The sequence below is a fragment of the Vidua macroura genome, chromosome 23 (genome assembly GCF_024509145.1).
Source record: "Vidua macroura isolate BioBank_ID:100142 chromosome 23, ASM2450914v1, whole genome shotgun sequence".
Taxonomy (NCBI): Eukaryota; Metazoa; Chordata; class Aves; order Passeriformes; family Viduidae; genus Vidua; species Vidua macroura.
The window spans coordinates 6233432-6256081 of record NC_071593.1 but is presented as its reverse complement, the minus strand read 5'-3'; the positions used below and the strand labels follow the sequence as shown (position 1 = coordinate 6256081).

General features: G+C 45.3%; 1 protein-coding gene across 6 annotated transcripts; it reads right to left on the bottom strand.

Annotated features, from left to right (window-relative positions):
* Positions 1 to 333: 333 nt before the first annotated feature.
* On the bottom strand, positions 334 to 22189 carry NADK (NAD kinase). Of its 6 annotated transcripts, none has more exons than XM_053997677.1 (12): positions 22171 to 22189; positions 16875 to 17088; positions 13957 to 14040; positions 10783 to 10912; positions 10236 to 10344; positions 9887 to 9972; positions 9519 to 9621; positions 8549 to 8700; positions 7850 to 7949; positions 5774 to 5931; positions 4575 to 4657; positions 334 to 3514 (listed from the first exon to the last, which is right to left on the bottom strand). In XM_053997677.1, exons 2-12 carry the CDS (start codon positions 17045 to 17047, stop codon positions 3367 to 3369), a joined length of 1326 nt encoding a protein of 441 aa, XP_053853652.1. In that variant the 5' UTR covers positions 17048 to 17088; positions 22171 to 22189; the 3' UTR covers positions 334 to 3366. The 6 variants fall into 6 exon arrangements, with proteins under 6 accessions (XP_053853652.1, XP_053853650.1, XP_053853649.1 ...); XM_053997675.1 differs by lacking the exon at positions 22171 to 22189 and adding an exon at positions 20771 to 20855; XM_053997674.1 differs by lacking the exon at positions 22171 to 22189 and adding an exon at positions 17252 to 17342.
* Between the last annotated feature and the right edge of the window lie 461 nt (positions 22190 to 22650).

The window sequence follows — 22650 nt, the reverse complement described above, 5'->3', positions numbered from 1 at the left end:
GATTATTTGACCATCTTATCTGACCCTTATATTACTTGACCCTTATCTATTTCTCTCCTCATATTTCTATTATTGGGCTTTTCAAAACAGTATTTAATGCAGCCCAGCTGGTTGTACACAAGATTTGTTTGAAGTTGCACAGCAAATCCAGCAATTATTTTGATACTTTTGAGGAAAACCTGGTTATCAGACATTCAAAAAACCCTTGGGTGTATTCCCAGAAAACAGATGCCACTGTCCCATGAGAAGTGTCAAACCCCACACAATTCCAAGGAACTGACTGGGAATTCCCAATTTTATATTCTCCCCAGTAAAAGGGCAAATCGACCAATCCAACTTTACAAAAAGGTTTTATTGAAAGGATTGAAAAATATTTTGTTTCTCAACAATATTTAAAACCAAGTTTCAATGTGTTAACAATATGTAACAGGATTTTTCATCTTTTAAAAATTCAGTACACTGCTTTATTCCCTACTACAGTTGGTAACAACTTCTTTAATTTCTACCAGAGGATAACTTTTTTTTTTTTTTAAACCACCAAATTAATTTCCCAGCTTCCATTTTGGCCCTTTGTAGATGAAAGGATTTGTAGGTGCCAGTGACTTACAAAGCCTTTTATTAAAAACTCTTAATCAGCAAACCCCCCCCTTTTTAGCACAGTTTAACCAAGTTATTCTGAATAAGCTACATTAGCAAAACGAGGTTTTATTGCCAATAAATTGAGGTGCATTTCAGCTTTTTTCTGGTTCAGCTCCCCCACTCCTGGAGCAGTTCAAATGCAGAACTCCAGGGCTGCTCCAGCCTTGCTCTCCTGCAGTTTGCAGATTAAAAGCCTTGGAAAGGGACTTTGCACACTCAGATCAACTTTGTGATGTATTAACACAGCCCAGAATGTGAAAGCAGCTGGGCCAGGGAGAATCAAGGCAGCTTTTGGAGGAAAAGCCAGGACTGAAGTCACTGAGCCAGGGCTGCAGCAGCCACCCAGAAAATGCCTTTTCTCAGCAGGAATTCCATACAAGCAAAGCTGCAGCAGCCTCAGAGCCAGCAATGCAATTGCAGCAGGTGATGATAAATTGAAAGAAGAAATTTCAAGCCAACCCCCTAACGTAGATCTAAAGTAGTTCAGTACACTTTGATTACAGATTTAATTACCTGTGCACTCTGAAAATTAAAAGTTCGGCAATTTAGTCAAGAATAGCTTTACTATTATAAAAAGCATAAATAAAAAGTGCTGAATATAGTTTTATCTTTAAAAAAATACTAGATAAGGCTCATAAATCATTTCACCTCTGCAAAATGATTTTCCACTCCCCAGTGTGCCTAGAACTGCTCATTCTCCACTCATCCACACGTTTCTCTAGACACCATACCCTGTTCCTTCTCTCAATTATTGCATGTTTAAATAAAATAGTTCCAAAGCAAAAAAGCCTGACACTTCTCTAGTTCAAAAAATAACCAGTTATCAAATAACTGAACACTCTGCTTAGGAAACCCATAAGCAGCTTCAAAACAGTGATAAAACAATTACTGCAGATTCAAGTGAAAGAGAAATCCCAAAAGCTCCCTGGATATTCTCCAAGATATCCCAACATCCATTTGGTTTTGACCAAATCAAACCAATATTCTATTTTACAAAATGTACAAACCAAATGTTAATTTATACCAATACTCTTTCATTGTGATTTGAATCGTTACCCAAGAGTTTGCTTCTCTTTTCTGGAAAAGTGCTCTCACCTGCATTTCATGAGCTCAGCCCAGGGCAGCATCCTAAAGGGATGAGACAATTACTGAAACCACCAGAGGACAACAGGTCAGGCAGAGTTTGGAAATGAACCCATTTCCCATTTCCACTTTGGACCACAGAAACAACGTAAGACAATCATGAAAAAGGTTCAGCAGAGATTCTCCCTCCGTTCCCAAGGAAATCCCACCTCAATCAGGAAATTCATTCCTTGGCAAGATTCTGCCACAGGCATTGAACAGCTCCTGTCCCTTCCTTTAGTGAGCGATGCAGCAAGACTTGAAAATGCTGAAATTTGGATAAGATGATCAAGAGACTGCACCACAGAGAACATAAATGTAAACATTATCCTTGGGTTTGCAATTTTGCAGTTAAAGTACAGTACAAACCCTTTCCCCCCAACCCCAACCAGTTCTTTTGTTGGGGTTTTTTTTTGTTTTTTTTTGTTCTTTCATAAAAGCACATACAATAAAATATGTACAGAGAGAAGTTAGAAACATTTGAAAGCATCTTAAAAAAAGTAAATGTGAGACTTAGAATATCTTGAGTGTGCTGAAGGCACCGTTGCTACTCCACTGGGAATGTGTCCTCTCATTTCTCCAGCCCACCAATGCAGAATCCCACCCTGGATTACTCAGCACCAAGAGCTGGAAGGTATCCGTGGAAGTTGAGGGCATTCAGGATCTAGAATAGATCCTGACAACAGTGAATTCAGTAGTAATTGAAGTCCAGATTCTTCTTGAATTGGAGAATTATTGGAGATAATTATTATTATTGGAGAATTATTATTATTATTATTTTAACATGATAGTCTGTAATGCTACCATTTATCCCAGGGAATCAAACAAGAATAATAAAAAAAACCAACACATGGATGATTCCCACCACGAGGAAGTGCAGAGCTGTGAATTAGCTCAGCTACAAATCCAGAATAATTAATGCTCATCCCTGCTGTTTGTGGGCATTTCCACAGTGCTGACAGCCAAGGGTCAGCCACTGCTCAAATGGGCACAAGAGAAAGAAATGTATATATAAAAAATATATACTTTTTATTACTAATTCCATCTATTAATAAAAAACATCCTTTGTGGGTGTTTCTTCAGTGTGTCACACTTGCAAGTAAGAAAGTATTTTCTGGGCAAGGTGTATATAAGATAACAAAGAGGAGCTTTTTTTTTTTTTAAAGAAAACTTCTCAGAGCCTTTCTGTTCCTAGCAGTGTTAAATGGAGTTACAAACCTACCAAATGAGATTTTAATGCCACTTTTCTGCTGCCACTTTTCCCTGGTGTAGCTACATTCAGCCTACCATGGAACTGGTAAGTCAGAGGTTACAATCAAATCTGCAGATGTGGTTTTGGATAGCAGTCAGGAATGATCCACTCTCAGACTGCTCACTTGGAAGGAAATTCACACTGGATTAGAACCATCAGAGCCTTCCACTCCCACTCGTGATGGACAGGAAGGAGCACAGCCCTTCCCAGCCCCAGCATCATCTGAGGGATATCAACCACAAGCACAGGGCAGCTCCGGGGCGGTGCCTGCACCCAGAGCTCCAAAATCCAAGCAGAGGGGAGGAGGGATTCTGCCACATTCCACTGCCAGGAGCCCTGCTGGGTGTGGACACTCAGAATTCTTCCTCCTCCACGGCGAAGTTGTTCTGCTTCTTGCGGACGTTCCAGTGCAGGCACTCGGCCAGGCTCTCGAACCAGTCGCTCACGGGGTCCCGGAAGCAGATGGAGGGGAGGGGGTAGCAAGAGGTAGTGATGCTGATACTGCAACAGCACAGGGCAGTCAGGCAGGGACAGCAACAATCTGAGCAACCCCCAGGCCGTCCCCACCCGGCACAGCGCTGATTCACTGCCAAACAGCAGCTTTCCATGATCAGCCACCACAACTCCAGCTGCTCTCAGCTGGGCTCTGGGCACACTCTGTGACATGTGAGCCCTCCATGGCATCCTGCAGCCCCTGGCATCACCCACACAGGGACAAAGGAAACCCAAGGCACCACCTCGGCCTTTGGGTTTCAAGTTTTAAGCAACAAGCCCTAAAATTCCAGGGTGTAACCAAGGGCCAAACCTTGTGTTTGAATCTTTACTGGGCACCTTTCAGTTTCAAGTTTTAAGCAACAAGCCCAAGGATTCTAGAGTGTAACCAAGGGCCAAAGCTTGTGTTTGAATCTTTACTGGGCTCCTGAACTCCTTTATAGATGCTCCAAGCTCAGAGGAAATAAAACCTGCTCAGGATGGAGGGTTATACCAGCTGTACATTTTCCTTCATGGCAACTTGTGTGGGCCAAGAGGAAAAAGGATATCCTGAATATGCAATCTGCCAATCTCCTTCCCAGAGCTGCCTTTTAACACCTCCACCACCACAAAGTGAACACAAAACTGAGGGACTTCACACCCTTCTGCTCACTCAAGGCCACAGCAAGTGACCAGCACCACTCCCAGTTAACCCAGTTTAATTCACAGGGAGTACTCCAGCACCTCTGCTCACAGGCAGCTCCTGTTGGTTTGTGTCTTTCAGAATTCCTAAGATTTATCTTGAAGTTAAAATTTACAGAGTTTTCTAAAGATATGCCCATCTTCCTTGCCAAGCATGCAATGTTTACAGAGTCTGAACATTTCACTTGCTTTTGTGGGAAGATCTGAAGAACTCAAGTTAGAAATTAAATCCCTTTAGTGCAGTTTGTGCTCTAGGAGGTGTTAGGGTTTATAAAAGCTTCTTTCTTCACTGCCAAAAACCCTTTTGGCAGATGTTAGAGAATGAGGGAGCTGCATGAATCAGGATTTTCTATACTTAGAGATAATACAATCAGAAAAAAGGTTTGACCTGTCTCCATGGCATATTTCCTGCCTCTTCCTTCCATCAAACGAAACCCACGCCGTGTTCCTGGCATCTGGGGAGAGCATAATCTGAAAAACAGGAATGGTCCAAAACTCAAGAGCAAGGAACAAACACCTCCTCCACCCTCCCTCTGAGGGAGAACTGAGTCCTTAGAATTCCACACTTGCACTGGAATTCCTCAGGTGTCCATGGCAGCAGTGCAGTAACACCACTCAAGCTCCAAACCTTTATTTTTTGTTTATAAACATGTTTTTCTATATGCAGTAAATCCCCTTTTTGTAAGTACAAGGTCATAACCCACAGAGACCTTCCAGTTCCAGCCTGTCCCTTCCTTCCAGTTCAGTTCCTGTAACTTTAATTCACTTACAGGAGCTGACTTAGCTTTTCTTTCAAGAAAAATAATGAAGTTAATTCAGAAAAGTAGATTTTAATACATAATGAATCCAAAGCCATCAAATTTAGGAAGTTTGGTTCCTATTTAAATTATATTCCTATTAAAAGAATTAACTACCACTGGCCAGTAACACCCACTGACATGAAAAGTGGAGGCTGAGAGCTGTGCCATGAATAAACATTGAATTTATTTGTGAAACAGGAACAAGAAGTCCAGAATATACTCATTTCTCAATGCTGATCCTCTAACATCCTCAGGACAAAAGGAGAAAGGAGTTCTTCCTTGCACAAGAGTATTTGTCCAAAATACCCATTAACTAAGCCTATTTTATATTCAGAAAAAAATGTCTTTTTTCTGCAAGACAACATTAAAAAAAACTAAACATTGAACTGCAGATAGTGCTACCAGTATATATTTAAGATCTGCAAAATTTCTGCATGAAAGGAGAGGTTTTGATTCCCTTCACTGACCATTTACAGGCACTTTAGCCAAGATTATGGAACACTTTTCAGAATGCAAATATAGGAATTCCCATTTTGTAGAATGCTACAGAGCTACGGTCCAGCAGGAGAAGTGTAAAGTATTCCACTTATATTAAGTGTGCAAACTCTTCCACTTAAGTGTGCAAAACTCTTCCAAAGAAAGGCACATTCCTGAACCAGACTTGGTCTGATCCTGCCCCAGGTGAGAGGAAGCAGGAGCCACACGACACTTCCCACCCTCCTCACATTCCTGTGGCCACTCCAGAAGTTTTTAATCCACAAAGAGAAATAAAATGACAGAAGCCAACCTTGAGTTCCACTCCAGCAGGAACCACGATGGGTCTGAAGGACAGGGAGTGGGGGCAGATGGGGGTGATCATGATGGCAGGGACGTTGGGGTGGATCATGGAGGCTCCGGCCGCGGCGGCGTACGCGGTGCTGCCGGTCGGCGTGGACACGATCACCCCTGGGGACAGCAGGACAACAGGACAGGGCCATCAGCACTGAACCAGGGATTGCTCTGGGGGACATCACCAAATCCCACTGTCACCCCTGGGCACCAGGGATTGCTCTGGGGGACACCAAATCCCACTGTCACCCCTGGGGACAGCAAACAGGGCAGGGCCATCAGCACTGAACCAGGGATTGCTCTGGGGGACATCACCAAATCCCACTGTCACCTCTGGGAACCAGGGATTGCTCTGGGAGACACCAAATCCCACTGTCACCTCTGGGGACAGCAACAGGACAGGGCCATCAGCACTGAACCAGGGATTGCTCTGGGGGACGACACCAAATCCCACTGTCACCCCTGGGGACAGCAGGACAACAGGACAGGGCCATCAGCACTGAACCAGGGATTGCTCTGGGGGACATCTCCAAATCCCACTGTCACCCCTGGGAACCAAGGATTGCTCTGGGGGACATCACCAAATCCCACTGTCACCCCTGGGAACCAGGGATTGCTCTGGGGGACACCAAATCCCACTGTCACCCCTGGGGACAGCAACAGGACAGGGCCATCAGCACTGAGCCACAGATTGCTCTGGGGGACATCACCAAATCCCACTGTCACCTCTGGGAACCAGAGATTGCTCTGGGGGACATCACCAAATCCCACTGTCACCTCTGGGAACCAGGGATTGCTCTGGGGGACATCACCAAATCCCACTGTCACCCCTGGGGACAGCAGGACAACAGGACAGGGCCATCAGCACTGAACCAGGGATTGCTCTGGGGGACATCACCAAATCCCACTGTCACCTCTGGGAACCAGGGATTGCTCTGGGAGACATCACCAAATCCCACTGTCACCCCTGGGAACCAGGGATTGCTCTGGGGGACATCACCAAATCCCACTGTCACCCCTGGGGACAGCAGGACAACAGGACAGGGCCATCAGCTGGGAACCAGGGATTGCTCTGGGGGACATCACCAAATCCCACCTGTCACCTCTGGGAACCAGGGATTGCTCTCGTGGACACCAAATCCCACTGTCACCCCTGGGGACAGCAGGACAACAGGACAGGGCCATCAGCACTGAACCAGGGATTGCTCTGGGGGACATCACCAAATCCCACTGTCACCCCTGGGCACCAGGGATTGCTCTGGGGGACACCAAATCCCACTGTCACCCCTGGGGACAGCAAACAGGGCAGGGCCATCAGCACTGAACCAGGGATTGCTCTGGGGGACATCACCAAATCCCACTGTCACCTCTGGGAACCAGGGATTGCTCTGGGAGACATCACCAAATCCCACTGTCACCCCTGGGAACCAGGGATTGCTCTGGGGGACATCACCAAATCCCACTGTCACCCCTGGGGACAGCAAACAGGGCAGTGCCAGCAGGATTAACGACCAGGGATTGCTCTGGGACACACCAACTCATGCCGTGCTAGGAAAGTGAACCTCTCTCCTTGGATTTCACAGCTCAGCTGCAGCCCAGCACACACCAAGTGAAAATCTCCCCCCTGACCCTGCCACGTGGTTTCAGGAGTTGCACAAACTCAGGTTACACAGTTTTGTAATAGTGACTTTCATTTTTTTTCTTTACGGGTAAGAAGAGCTTTAAAGATTAACTCCTTTCGTTCATGAGTTGAGATTGTTTGCCTTCAGCAAATCCCAGATTTCCAGGCCAATCTTTTCTGAGCTATTTCTTACCCTTAGCCTGAAATATAATACCCCAAAATATAATACTTGCCCTCACATGCCCATAAACAAAATCCTCCAGCACCTACAGCTTCACTATGGGAATGAACACACCCATTCTTTGCACACTCATGTTTGCTGTCAGCAGTGAACTGGAGCTCTGTTTCCAGGAGAGAAAATCCTCCAGGAAAACCCAGCCAGGCCCTGAGCTGGGCCAGGTGAGCAGCACTCACCATCTCCTTGCACTGTGGTTATCAGGTGCCCATCCAGAAACACATCCACGTTGGACAGGTAGGAGGAAGGGCCACGATCCACCACAACTTCATTGAGGACCTGCCACGACACCAGACATTACTCCAGCCTGCTGCTGCTGCTTTGGCAATGAAATAAATGTCAAAAACTGAAATGTTTTCCAAATCTCCTAAAGATTTGTGCTGATTTAGTACCTGCAAATTAAAGTCTCTTTACACTTCTGTCCTATCGAGTGCCAGCTGAAGTTTAAGAATTTAGTTTTGAAGATTTAATTAGATTTAATTCTTAATTTTAAGTTTTAAAGTTTAAGAATTAGTCCCAGGAGCTGGTCACTAACAACGTGCAGGGTTTTTCTTGTCATTTTTATAAATCTTTGGTGTGTTTGACTTCAGAATTTCTACTTTGTTTTCAAAATAGAAGGAAGGTTGGACTCAAGCTTGGAGATGTTTTCCAGCCTAAACAATTCTGTGAAATTAATTCTACAGCAAAGTGTGAGATTAGCACTTGTGCCTGCACAAAGGAAGTGTGTGCAGCAGCTCCTCAGCATTTAGAGCACTCTGGGAGCTGGAGCAGCAAGGCCCAGCCCCACACTGCTGGGGGAGAGCTCTAATGAAACAAATACAAATTACAAACAATAGATTGGTTTTTTTTTTTTTTTTTGGCTTGTTTTGCCCTCTGACCTGATATTGCATAATTTGTTTGCCCACTTCTTTCTCCAGGCTTGCAGACACAACTCCATTCTCCTCTATGCCATTCTGCACTGTGGTTTTCTCCCTGTGCTCCTTCACCACCTTCACCTTGAGCCTGCTCCGGAGAACGAGAGCAGCGTTGCCTGGAGGGGAAACACAGGGAAAACACACAAAAATGAGATGTTGGCACAGGAAATAACCCCAGCAATGACTAACACACTCTATGAAATGCCATCCAGCTATTCCTGAGCTTTCAACATTCCCAGTTTCATTCACAACATAATTGGCTACACTTGGCTGAAGCTCAAAACTGATTTTTAGTGGCAACGAGCAAAAATCAAAGCCAAATTTCAAGCCACTTTTCTTATTATGTAAAAAGAAAATTTAAATTTTATATAGGCATGATTAAAATGGGGAAACACTGTTGGGCTCATGTGATCTTCAGTAAGACAAAAGCTAAGCTTAAAGAAAATTAAAGTATTAGAAACATGTATTAAAAGAAAACATTCTAGGGAGAGTTTTAGACATCTTTTCAGGAATCTACTTTGGATGCAACTCAAATAACCTCATATTGAAGAAACAAAGAATTTATTTCCTCAAATATTTTATTTGCCTGACTTCTCAGTGTTTAAACACTGCACTTTATTTCTATGCTTAGTTGCCATTTAACATAAATTCTACATTATCTTACACTTATTTACTCCATAAAATGATTTCTTAGCCCTTTTTCTTTACAGAGCAGCACTGGATGGGTCAATGCAATGCAAAACTTCTGGTAATTTAAGATACATTTTTGGTAATTTAAGATACATTTCTGGTAATTTAAGATACATTTCTGTTATATAATATTTCTCTTAATTTCAGATACATTTCTCAAGTTTCAAATCTTAAGGGCCAACCTAAAAGAGTTGATTAAGAAAAAGTAACAAACAAACACCACACCTTGTCCCCTTAAATTTACCTTCTATAACCTGAGTGACTTGGGACTGAAAATTCTCAAAATTAAATGGAGTAAGAAATCCAAGGGATCCCAGATGAAAAGCCATAACTGGAGGGACACTACCCTATCAATAAAGAAAAGAGTTTTAAAGCTACTCAGTCAAAGCAATCCATACTTCAACTATTTGCCTGTAAATATTGTGACTATTGATGAAACTTCAACTGTGTTTAATAAAAAAACAACACATTTGACATTCTTTTCACAAAGTTAAAAAGAGGGAATGAAGAACAAAAGACAAATGCTGAACTCAGCAACAAAGAGGAGAAAAAAGCACTTTTAAATACTTCCAAAAGAAAAGGTTTATGGGTTTATTTCCCAAAAGAACCAACCTGGAAAAGTGAAGAAGCATAAAGTAAGGTCCCATCTCCTCCCAGGCATATGATAAAGTCTATCTGATTGGAGATATCATCATAGTCTAGGAGAAACATTTGAGATAAAAAGTTTTGAATTAAATTGTAGTCACAATCTTAATTTCCTAACAAAATTTAGGAAGAAAAATTACAATTTGCAGCATGCAAACATTTCCTCATAAATACATTAAAAAGCACAACTAAGATGTAACAACTGTCTGCAAAAGGCACAAAAGTTTTGCAAATTCAACCCAACAACTAAGAAAACACCAAGACCAAAAAAAAAAAAATACACTCCAACTGTCCTTTCAAGAAATCATTTCCATACCTTCTCTGAAGGTGCAAAATTTCTTCTTCACTGGTCCAAAATTCTCATCATTAGCTATAGCAGGGTCTTCCAATACTTTTTTTTCTACATACACTATCATATTGTTCTCCTGAAGAGAGAAATTAAGCTTGTGAGGGACCTCCTAACAACACACTTGACTCTCTCCATGATTTCCATTAATTTAAGACATATAAATAATATTTACAGCCGTGTTCTGCATCTGCTGGGTGTTTTTAATGTGTGGTCTGATCCTAATGCACAGACCATTTAATAAATTAAAGCTTGGAATATAGATTACATGATACAGCAATGTGTTTGCTCAAGGCTTAAAGGTTTCAGCTTTTTATATCCCATTCCTGTAATTCAGAACTGCAAACAGAATGGAAGTTTTTACTTTAAACATTTTAGCTTTAAGCTTCACACTGATCTTAACTTCTGCAAGAAATTTCAGTACACCCAGTAGCAGCGGGTATGAAGATTTGATTGCACAAATTCTGCACAGAATCAGCAGCTGGAGAGGGCTGAGGTGTAATTTCTATTTTCTCACCTCGGTGAGGTACACACAGAGCTCTTTGAAGGGCTGCAGCAGACTGGCATCACGGATCTTCTTAATCACAAGGACACTCTTGGGAGGCTTGTTCCATGTCAACCGCTGGCTTGCTGGATCCTGAATGTGCCTGGGGGACAAAAAAAACCCAAACATCACCACATTTTGGTCTGACACTGGTAAAAATACATCCTCTAGTATGGAGAACACAGCCCTACACACCAGGGCAGGGAAAGGCAAGAATTCCCTTTGCAGTGATGTTCCTGAGGGAAAGGCAATAATTCCCTTTGCACTGATATTCCTAAAGGAAAGGCAATAATTCCCTTTGCAGTGATGTTCCTGAGGGAAAGGCAATAATTCCCTTTGCACTGATATTCCTAAAGGAAAGGCAATAATTCCCTTTGCAGTGATGTTCCTGAGGGAAAGGCAATAATTCCCTTTGCACTGATATTCCTAAAGGAAAGGCAATAATTCCCTTTGCACTGATATTCCTAAAGGAAGGGCAATAATTCCCTTTGCACTGATATTCCTAAAGGAAAGGCAATAATTCCCTTTGCACTGATATTCTTAAAGGAAGGGCAATAATTCCCTTTGCACTGATATTCCTAAAGGAAAGGCAATAATTCCCATTGCAGTGATGTCTCTGTGCTTTATTAATGATTCTGGTCTCTGCTGCCCTGTGAATGACCTTTGCTAACAGGGACCTGAAGAGAAGCACCACAAAAACTCTCAGAAAAAGTTCCTCAACTGACTGACACCACTGCTTCCTCTTGTTTTAGTGCTGACTCAAAGGAGAAACATTCAATTAGAGGATCTGAAAAAGTCACAGCATAATTATTTCCCCCGTCTAATACTCTAAGTCAAACAGCTTAATGTAAATTTTAAATTCATTTTATTTCAGTGCTCACATTTGGGATACAAACACAGCAGAAACTAAAGGTTAATGCAGGGCTCTAATACCAATAATGCTGACAAGAAGTAGGGATTGCAGCACTGAATAAACCCAGAACTAGCACCAGCTTCATTCAAACAAAAGCCATCTGCCTGTTTCAGCTGTACTCACCAATTCCACGCAGTTCTATTGAATGAAAAGTTATTCATAACTTGCTTTAAGATCTTCATGTTTCTTTCCAGGGTTCAGGCAAAAGGAACAGCTCCAAATAAAATAAAAGGCTGACGCTTTTATCACTTATTAGTAACAGCAACCTCAGATGAATACATTTTTCCCTGAAAAATGTTTGTTTCTTCTACTGAAGATTTCAATCAGTTCCAATAAAAAGTTGTGAGGCTTCACAAAAAATCCTGTGTAAAGCTTGTATTCCAGATCCTCAAGGCAAGGTTTCATAAAGAAAATCCCATTTCAAGGAAAATAAGCAGGTATTTGATTTCCCTTTCTCTCAAGAGCACAAGCCCCTGATCCTTTCTTCACTGAGTATTCATTCAATTCATCTGCTCATCAAAAAGCAGATTTGCAAGTTCTAGAGCTGCTGGTTGTATTGAAAGAGACACCCAACATTTCCTAACTTAAGCCTGCACATAAAAACTATGATCTTCTGTTAAAAATAACCCCTCCAGTGAGGAGAGTTTAACAACATTACCCACAGCAGAGGGGAAAAAACACCAACAAGGTTTTGCTTGTTTTTAAAACCCACAAAACCTCGTGTGCAGCAAAAGTAATTTAACAATTTGCTTTTCAAACAAGTCCTTGCCTTCAGCAGCCTGGGGGCAGCTCTGCTCCCAGCCCTGCCTGCCCAAGCTTTTCCCTGGCACAATCCTGTGCCTGTCCTTATATCCCTGTGCTGGGCCAGCCCCTGGGAGGAGCAATTCCCCAGGTCAGGCGGGTAAACACAACCTGGGCTGGCTTTGAGCAGCACTGCAGCACCCCAGGGCTCTTTACAGCACCAGGGGAGAATGAGGAAGCTCTGAGTTGCCAAAGGGAGGGATCTGTGTTAGACTTTCCCAGGAAAGGGCTGGATATCACCAGGAAGGTTGCAGTCTGCAGAGGTAGAGATTTGGGCAAATAAATATTGACTGCACGGTTAACTGGAAGGACAATTAAATAAAACTTTTTTTAAAGGGGCAAAAAGCACAGAATGGTTTGGGTTGGATGGGCTTTAAAGCCCATCCAGTCCCACCTTCCACCATCTCAGGTGGCTCCAAGCCACGTCCAACCTGGTCTTGGTCACCTCCAAGTGGGGCAGCCACAGCTCCTCTGTGCCAGGGCCCCAAAAACCAGAGACCACTACCTTGGTTAAACCCTGAATTTCCTCACCCGGCCAAGTCAGGCCCCCATTTATTAAGTATGTAACACCTGTATAGAAAGCAACACTTTATACCACCCAGCCTACAAAATTTAAATGTTTATTTGCCCACTAAGCAGAAACCAGCCCTTATTTCCACATCTATCAACAGTCTAAAAGCAAACTTGCTTTAACTGAAAGTACCAGAGACCAAACAGAAAAATTGAAAGTACAAATTCAAACATCATCACCAAGGGAGGGAGAAGGCTTCCCTCAGATTTCACAGCACACAGCTCCTCTTCCTCCCCTTGTGGTGCAAAAAAGAATTTTTACTGAGCTGGAAGTATGAGAGTTGCCCTTTTAGACAGCAAACCATGGACTGCAGGCCATGCCAACTTGGCAAAGCTGACCCCAGGATGGCAATCAAGCAACATGAAAACCTCTAAATACCAGGTAAAATACAAACAGTGCTGAGGGAGCTGGGGTTGTTTGGAGAAAAGGACACTCAGGGGTGACCTTATCCCTCTCTACAGCTCCCTGAAAGGTGGCTGTGCTCAGGTGGGGTTGGGCTCTTTCTCCAGGAACTGACAGAACCAGAGGACACAGTCTCAAGCTGCACCAAGGGAAATATAGGTTGGAAATTAGGAAAAAGTTTTTTACAGAAAGGGTGATAAAGTTCTGGAATGGCTGCCCGGGGAGGTGGTGCAGTCACCATCCCTGGGTGTGCTTAACAAAGCCTGGATGTGGCACTGGGTGCCAGGGTTGAGTTGAGGTGTTGGGGCTGGGTTGGACTCGATGGTCTTGGAGGTCTCTTCCAACCTGGTCATTCTGGGAATTCTGATTAGGGGGTGAACAAAGTGGAGTCAGTGGAAAAGCAAAGTGGTTTTCTTTGCCACACAAGGAGCACAGTGCCACTGGTGGGAGGAGTACTCACATAATCGTTTTAGGATTCTGCAGCATGCAGGCCTTTGGTCCAAACGTGGTCACTGGGCATGGTCCATGCAAGGAGCGTGTTCTCCTGAAGGCAGAGAAAATAATCAGTGAGAGAGAGAGATGTGCTGCCAAACTGGGGCTGGCTGGCTGCTCAAACACCAAACCCTCCTTTCAAGCAGCTTCACAAAAACATTACAGGGCAAAGTGCATTTCTTAAACCTCTATGTGCTTCCCAGGCAGGGTAATTTTACAGATTAGCTCTTATATTTCCAATGGCTGTATCAGTTCCACTGCTGCAGGCACAGGAACAATGCTTTTATTCTGTGATTCTCACAACACTACATCCTACCTAAAAGTACATTTTTTAGAATGGCTGAATCTGGTATAAATACAGCTAAAACAGCTCAGTGAATGCTCTTCCCCTCACTGAGGGCTTTGGGTTTCCCAGTGTGTGACTTGACAAGGAGCTCTCCAACACCTCCAGATGTTTTTAGCATGGTCAAGTCACAGTGTCTTGGTCATTTAACACCCTTAATAAATTAATCAAACAAATTCTTCAGCTCTAAGGCACATGGAGATTTGTATCTGCAGTATCAAGCTGCAATTTTGAACAGGCTGAAAAAAGAATTGCTGTTTCCCCCCATTTATTTCTCCAATAAAGTATTTGTCTTCAAATAAACAGGGGCTCTGAGGTGTCATTTATCCTCAAAATTGAATCCCACCAGGACACAGGGTTATTCCTGGCTCTAGGATGAGATTATCTGGATAAAGTCAGAACTCTTCTGCCTCACCTCCCTCCCAAACTCCTCCAGCCAAGCTGGAACTGGGAGCACAACTTGCTCAAGCCACGGAACTGTTGAAGCATTATGTGACTGCTATTAGAATTATTCCATTATAAAGAAGGGGGAAACATTTCTTTCCTGAGCTTAATTCAATCACATCTTGCTTGTAACAATCATCACTGCAGAGCCTTCTATTGTGTGTTACAAAGTAGCTCAGACCAGCCTGATGACTCACTCCTAGAGCTAAAAAAACCCTCAGAAATTTAATAAAAATCAAAACCAGATCACAGGTTAAACATATAATTAAGGAACAACAGCAACATCTTATCTGTTCCTTGCCTAATAAAATATGCCAGACTAAGATTTGAATTCCAATAACAAAACCGGAATAATTTCTTTTCCATCTCTAAGTCCAGGCATGGCTGACCAAGTCAGATAAGAGCATCACTAAGTGTTTTATAAAGTTTACCTTACTGATATTAAACCAGAAAAATGAGCAAGGGCTGACATAACAAGAGATTAACATGTCTGTCAATAAGGGCAAAGGGATGATAAGTCTCTATCTACTTGTAAACAATTACCCTTGGCATTAGGATGGTTAAATAATACCCTGGCAGCATCACCTCCCACTTCTTGCTCCACTCCAGCTTCTCCCAGATAACTGTAATTTCTGCCTTCTCCCAACACAGGTCATTATTTGATGCCACTCCCAGTATTTGGCCAAATTCTGTTTCCATGTGAAGCTTTAAATATCCACATCTGACCTCCATGACATTCCAAAAGCTTCCTCTTCAAGCCCTAATTAATAACTGGTGTAAATTCTCCCTGAGATTCCACATGGTTTTATTAGTGCTCAGTAAAGTGCTTGAGTGAACAGAATTTTAAGTTATTCCTAGTCAGGCTGCCTTTGCTAAGAATGAGCAGCAATGCCCTGGAAATTATACATCTTTTAGGGAAATCTACTTATCAGTTCCCAGCAGCTGGGCAGCTACCTGGAGCTGAAGAGCACAGAGGAAGCCTGAGAGCAGCACTTCCTGCCAGCCTGCAAAATGCCTTCAGACAATTTAGCTCTGCAGCAAAGACAGCCAGAGAATGACTGCAGAGCATCCTAATGAAGGAAAAATCTCAGAAGCAATTACCCTGATTCAAACCCACAATAGACAGAGCACTTCTGGCTGAAAAAGCAGCTGTTTAGCTAGAAAATAACACACAAAAAATTGGACCACGTGGTCTTCCATGCAGATTGACTGAAAGGTTTGAGTAGAGAAGGGAAAACCACCAGTTTTACAGCACAATTTAAATATCCAGTCTTACACTGGCCATACACACATCACCAGAGCTCCAACAGAGCACATCCCTCAGAAGACATTTCCCAGAAGCATCAAATACACTGAACTACAAACACAGAGCAGTTATTTTCCTAACCTTTCAAGGCTTTTAGTTTGCCTCCCTTCACCACAAACCCACCCCCTGTGCCCTTCAGCCTCACCCGTGTGTTCTCTTGCCTCCCAAGAACATTGCTACCAGCAAAGCAGGAGCTCTGAACAGGAATTGCATCTGCTGAGCAGCTCCCTCGTGGCTCTGCCCATGCTTTAGGGACAGTCACATCACAAGGAAGGTGAAGTCCTGCTGTGCCTCCCACAAGATCAAGACACGGCGCTGCCCCTGCCCGCCGTTCAATATTTACAGCGGGTCCAAAGATCACCAAATCAGAAGTTCTACCCACCCTGTCCACATGACAGGAGCCTTGCAATGAGATCAGAAAGTTGGCTCCAAAAAAAGAATGGGTGTTTCTCACTGCTCTGAAACCGTCTGCAAACACAAAGTTACTTTTTGCTGCCTCACACACAGCACTAAAGCTCTGGCTTGAGCCTTTGTAAAAGTCTAAAGAATTGTCTCTACTGTTGACTGACTATTTTTGGGAGACTGTGAGCTCTGCAGACACCTGTTTTGACAAGCCATGAAAACTTTTATTCTGAGTCTGCTCTTAGTCAACACCCCACCTTCAACTCCCCACTTCATTTTGAACCTTCCGAGGCACATTTTAAGAATCCCTCACGGCCATATTAAAAAAAGCCACTAAAATCTAGTTAACTTCATATATTTTAGCAGCAAGGGGAAGAAGCAGGGGCCTCACCTGAATTCTTTGGTGCTTCCAAGGGCTGGTGAAGCTGACAAACTCCGTGACTTGGCTCGGCCCCGGCTCGTGCTGCCCCACTCCTCATCGTCGTGACACGCCGAGCAGTGGTAGGCAGAGTCTGAGCTGCCATCAGCCTTGCTGGCACACAGCTTCTCCCGACTCATCTCCATGCTGGAACTGCAGGAACCTCAGCCAGAGAGAAATCCAATCCCTGCGGTGGAGAGGGACAGGCAAAACCTCAGCGCCCGCAAAGGTAACGGAGCTTTCCTTTAAATTCCAATTATGGGTTCAGCTGGCTCAAGGAAAAACAGAAGATTTGCTATCACAAACCCTCCTCTCTCAGTAGATAACATGCTGAACATCAAAAAAATTACTGGAGTTGTGCTTTACATCAAGGAGCTCCTGGAGTTGTCCAGGAGATGAGCTGGTGCTTTGAGCCATTTCCCTGCTTCCTGCAGCTCCTGCTCTGTGGTCAGCACTGCTGACCGAGGTGGAGCTCTCCCAGAGCCCCCACAGTGGTTTTTATAATTGCTTTTCAGCAATTAAAGTGTTTTAAAGTCCCTGCAAGAAAATCTGGAGGAGCATGTTACACTCAACACAGTTCAGACACACTGTTAAAGACCTCTCCAAAGAATCTGGGAAGTTCTTCAAGGTAATCAGAAGTTCCTGGAATTAAAAATGACCAGTGTGTTCCCAGACTGAGAAGAGGCCCAGCACAGATTCGTGTCTTCAGTTACACAAGAGATAAAATTAATTTCTTTTAGCAATTTAAAAGAAAGAAAAGCTTTAAATATGTGCCAAGGAATCAAGGCACAGGAAAACTATAAAGTCTCCTATGGGGTGATACATATATTGAATAGATAAAACAGAATACTCTAAGAGCAAAAAAAAAAACCCCGTCAGATAATGCAACAGAAATAACCTTAATAAGCCTCAGCTTTTAAAATAAAAGAGGTTAATACCAAGCTGAGGAGAGACAAAAACAAGCTGGAGGACAATACATAAGTCTGTAACTAATTTTTGACAAATTGGGAAGATTATCCAAAACAAACAGGACAAAAGACAGGCAAATGTGCAGTATTTCAGTTCCACAAACAACCAGCACAAATGAGAGACAAACAGCTGGTTAGAGCACAGCTTTGCAGAGGTAAAAAAAAAAACCCCACAAAACCAAAACAAAACCCAAACTTGAAATAACTGCAGGAGTTGTAGAGGTCTTGTGGGCAAGTTCTCATGATTACTTGAAGTGATAGAGAAGAAATCTTATCAGAATAAAAACGGAAAGCAACTTTCAGTGTATGAACACTAAACCATAAACAAATAGTATCCATGAGAGTGCAGCCCAGAGGAACAGCACATTCCTCAAGTCAGTTGATTCCAACACAGGGGGAAAAAAGCTGGTTCAGGGTTCAGTAAAAATTTGCAGATGTTTTCTCCAATGGTTTCATCACTTTGGATGAAGTTCCCACCTCATCCTGAAGAGACAGGAACTAAACATTGGTGCAACCATGAAAATGGACTGCAGCTCTGGGAAATCATCACACAACGAGGAGATCTGGGGGGAAAATCCCCAGGGAATGGCAAACCCCATAATTTCACCAGAACCCCAACATGCAGATGACCATCAACAAAATGCAGCTGTAATTTTAGACTCATTACTAAATTAAGACAGCACCACCACCTAATCAAATTAGAAAGTGCTTTTGCTCCTGCTGTAGTTTAGGCTGACCTGAGGAGAGCATCACTACAAAGAGGTGCAATTACTGCCAGCCATTAATGATTTATAGCATCCTGCCCTTGAAAGGTATCAATGGTTAACTGGGGGTTGCTCATTGCTGTGTCACCTGTGACGACCACGGCTTGGGAAACAGCCATTGCAACACACTTGCAATTTTGTCCAGCTAAGATTAGCAAAATGTACCTCTATTTTTAGACAATTCCGGCTGATATATAAATTTTGTGCCCATAAGTTGAGCAAGGGAGGCAGAGAACAATAATTTATGTAATAAGCAAGATGTGTTTCCATGTGACTTTGACTGAAGAATGTTCATCTGACAGATGCTGACAGTAAAGAAAATCAGATTAGCACAAAACTGGAAGTAAGAAGTGTACAGACATACTAAATACAGCCTAAGAACTTGGTATTCCCTCCATGTAATACTTTCCAATTCAGGATGTTTTAACTACAGCTTACACCATGTACTGTTTAATTAACATTCCCTCACAAGACCTTTATTGAATAAGCAGACTTGACATAAGACAAAACTGCCACTGAACAGCTTCCAGGATTGGATCCAAAAAACCTTTAAGCACATGGTAACAAACTCATGAAAAGGCTGCTCTGTTTTAAATCATGTCCAAAACAAAAACAGCACAAGAAAAGCAAGTATTTAAATGTCCAGCACTGCAGAATGATGGACAACTGAGAAAGTGTCAACATTTAACAACAAATATCTGTGACGGTGACACAGCGGCCAGGTGAGTCACCACTCACACGTATCCAACTCCAGTTTTATTGTAGTTTCCCATTTCTAATTTCACTCTAGTTCCCCTGAACAAGAACTTCCCAAGGGTTTCATCAAACCACCTTTATACAACCCCATGACATCCCCCAAAGGAGCTGCAAGGCTGCAAATCACCGAGGGATTTAATTTTATTTTATAACGACCACGCTTGTAAGCTGTTCTTTCGTAACAAACTTTTCCTGTTAAACACCCTGCCCTAAATCATCCCGGTTAAAGGATTATTGTAGGGTCCATCCTGACAAAGTCCTCACAGTGCTTTAACCCCCCTCCAAGGCTGCAGCATTTGTACTGATTTCTTAGAAATTATATCAGTAACTCAAAACTCATTTTCTACTTTATTACTGATTTTCTCTTGGGGCATAAGGGGACACTGTTCTATCCAAAATTGTACCTCTTGTCCCACTGCTACAGAGCACTGTGTGCTTTATCACTCTGCTCTGCGGAGCTTTCTTTTGTTGTATTTTGCTGAATAAAGCACTCCAGCAGAGGTTACATGCCTGTGACTCCATCCCGAAGGCACTAAACCCCCTCTCACACACACACACACAAATGAAGGAAGAACTCCATCAGACAGACAAAGCTTGGTTTAGTTTAGAACTTCATATTCCAGTGTGCCTGCAGAAAACCAAAACCCCTATTAAAACCAGGCAGTCTGGCAGCAGTTACAATTTTAGGTTTTGATTACACACCCAAATGCTATTTCCACCAAAAACCCAGGCAAGTCTGACCATCACGTGTGCACGGACCAGGCAAAACAAGTCCCTTTATTAACCCTTCCTCGGCGGAACCCCAGCACGGACCGGGCACGAACCGCCCAAAGCCAGGGCCGGACCCTCGGGGGGCAAACAGCGGGGCCAGCCCTGCGGGAAGGGTTATTCCAGCCTTGGGGGGCAAACAGCGGGGCCAGCCCTGCGGGAAGGGTTATTCCAGCCTTGGGGGGCAAACAGCGGGGCCAGCCCTGCGGGAAGGGTTATTCCAGCCTTGGGGGGCAAACAGCGGGGCCGACCCCTGAGCCATCCCTGTGGGAAGGGTTATCCGGCCTCGGGGCTGCTCAGGGGGATCCCGCGGGCTCTGCCGGAGCCAGCCCGGAGGGAGCGGGATGAGGGAATGCGGGCACTTGGGACACATGCGGGCACGGAGCGGGCCCGGCGGGGACAGGCACCGGGCAGGGCACACAGGGACACGCACCGGCAACGCGCACACCGGGGGGACAGAGGGACGCGCACCGGGGGGACAGAGGGACGCGCACCGGGGGGACAGAGGGACGCGCACCGCGGACACCCGCACCGCTCCCCCCTCACGACCGCCCGGCCCGGCCGCGCCGCCCCGCGGGCCGCCCTGCGCGGCTCCCCCGGCGCCCCGACTCACGGCGTGGCTCAGGGCCGGGCCCCGCGGCGGTGCTGGCGGCGCTGGGCGCTGTGAGGGGCGCGGGGCCGGCGGACCCTGCGCGCCTCCATCGTCCCCTCCCCGCCACCCCCGCGCAGGCGCGGTTCCGCCGCGGGCCCGGCGCGCAGGCGCGGAGCGGGGCGGCTGCGCGGGGCCGCCTCTGTGCCGCGGGGTGATTAGCGATAATTAGCGGTAATTAGCCGCGGGTGCGGCGCGGGGGCGCTGGGTGGGCTGTGGGTGTGTAGCGGCCGCCTGAGTGGCCGGGATCGCATCGGGTTATACCCGCGTTGGAGGTGCCAGCGGGGGACGTGGGCAGCGGACGCGTTCAGCCAGCCCAAGCCCCTCACACCAGCCGACACCCCCCGAGCCGTCACACCGCCAAATTCCAGCCATCCCACACCCCTCACACCCCCCGAGCCGTCACACCGCCAAATTCCAGCCATCCCACACCCCTCACACCCCCCGAGCCGTCACACCGCCAAATTCCAGCCATCCCACACCCCTCACACCCCCCGAGCCGTCACACCGCCAAATTCCAGCCATCCCACACCCCTCACACCCCCTGAGCCGTCACACCGCCAAATTCCAGCCATCCCACACCCCTCACACCCCCCGAGCCGTCACACCGCCAAATCCCAGCCATCCCTTCCCTCCAAACATCCCATTCCTCCAACAATCGCCCACCCTCACCTCCAGCCATCCCACACTCCTCACACCACCCCACACCCCCCGGACACCACCGACTTCCAACCATCTCACACCTCTGGCTGTCCCTTCTCTCCAGCCATCCCACACCCCTCACCTCCAGCCATCCTACCATCCCACCCCTGCAGCAATCCCACTCTTCCTACCTCCAACCATCTCAACCCTCCAAACATCCCACCCCTCCAACTGTCCTACCTCTCACCATCCCATCTCCCACTCTCCAACCATCCCATCTCCCACCTCGCATCGCCCCATTCCTCATCTCCCACCATCCCATCCCTCCAGCCATCCCATCCTTGCAGCCACCTCACCTCTCACCATCCCACCTCCTCAGCTCCACCATCCCACACCTCCAGCCATCCCATCCCTCCAGCCATTTCACCTCCCACCATCCCACACCTCGCACCTCTAACCATCCCATCCTTGCAGCCACCTCCCCTCTCGCCATCCCACCTCCACCATCCCATCCCTCCAACTATCCCACGTCCCACCATCCCACCCCTCCAGCCATTTCACCTCCCACCATCCCATCTCCCACTCTCCAACCATCCCATCCCTCCAACTGCTCCATCTCCCCTCATCCCATCCCATCCCTCCAGCCATTTCACCTCTCACCATCCCATCTCCCACTCTCCAACCATCCCATCTCCCCCCATCCCACACCCCAAGCATCTCACCTCCACCGAGCCCTCTCAGCTCGGGCACAGACTGCACCATCCCCTGCTCTCCTCCTGCCTTTTGCCCTGCGGCTCCCACCACGCCCTCGGCCAAGGGTGTGGCTGTTGGCACAACCCTCACTCCCTGCTCACATCTCCCCACAGTACCTGTCACGAACTTTTACCTTAATCTGGCCTTTCATCATCGGGTCAATGCCCTTTGACACAAAACTGCTTGTCAGCCCCACACTCCTCTCAAATACAGACATAAAGTGGAGAAATGTAAAAAAAAAAAAAAAAAACAAAAACCAAAAAAACATTCTCCAGGCTGTACTTGAACTGAAAAAAATATAAAAGGTTCTGGTACCTCAAAATTGTCAGGAGCTTTGTCACAACTTCAACAGAGGGAGGATCAAGCCCCTGGATGGATGCCAGCAAGAAAACAATTCTTCAGTTACCAAATCTATCAGGTTTTGTAATTTCAAAATTGCATCTTCTGCT

Bases quoted from the DNA above. Each gene is read 5' to 3' on its own strand.
- NADK (XM_053997677.1), bottom strand. From the start codon at position 17,047: ATGGAGATGAGTCGGGAGAAGCTGTGTGCCAGCAAGGCTGATGGCAGC. The intron at 10,913-13,956 runs GTGAGTACTCCT...TTTGTCCCCCAG, and splicing joins CAGAATCCTAAAACGATTAT to GCACATTCAGGATCCAGCAA. The intron at 3,515-4,574 runs GTCAAACCTTTT...GTGCTGTTGCAG, and splicing joins GAAATATGCCATGGAGACAG to TATCAGCATCACTACCTCTT.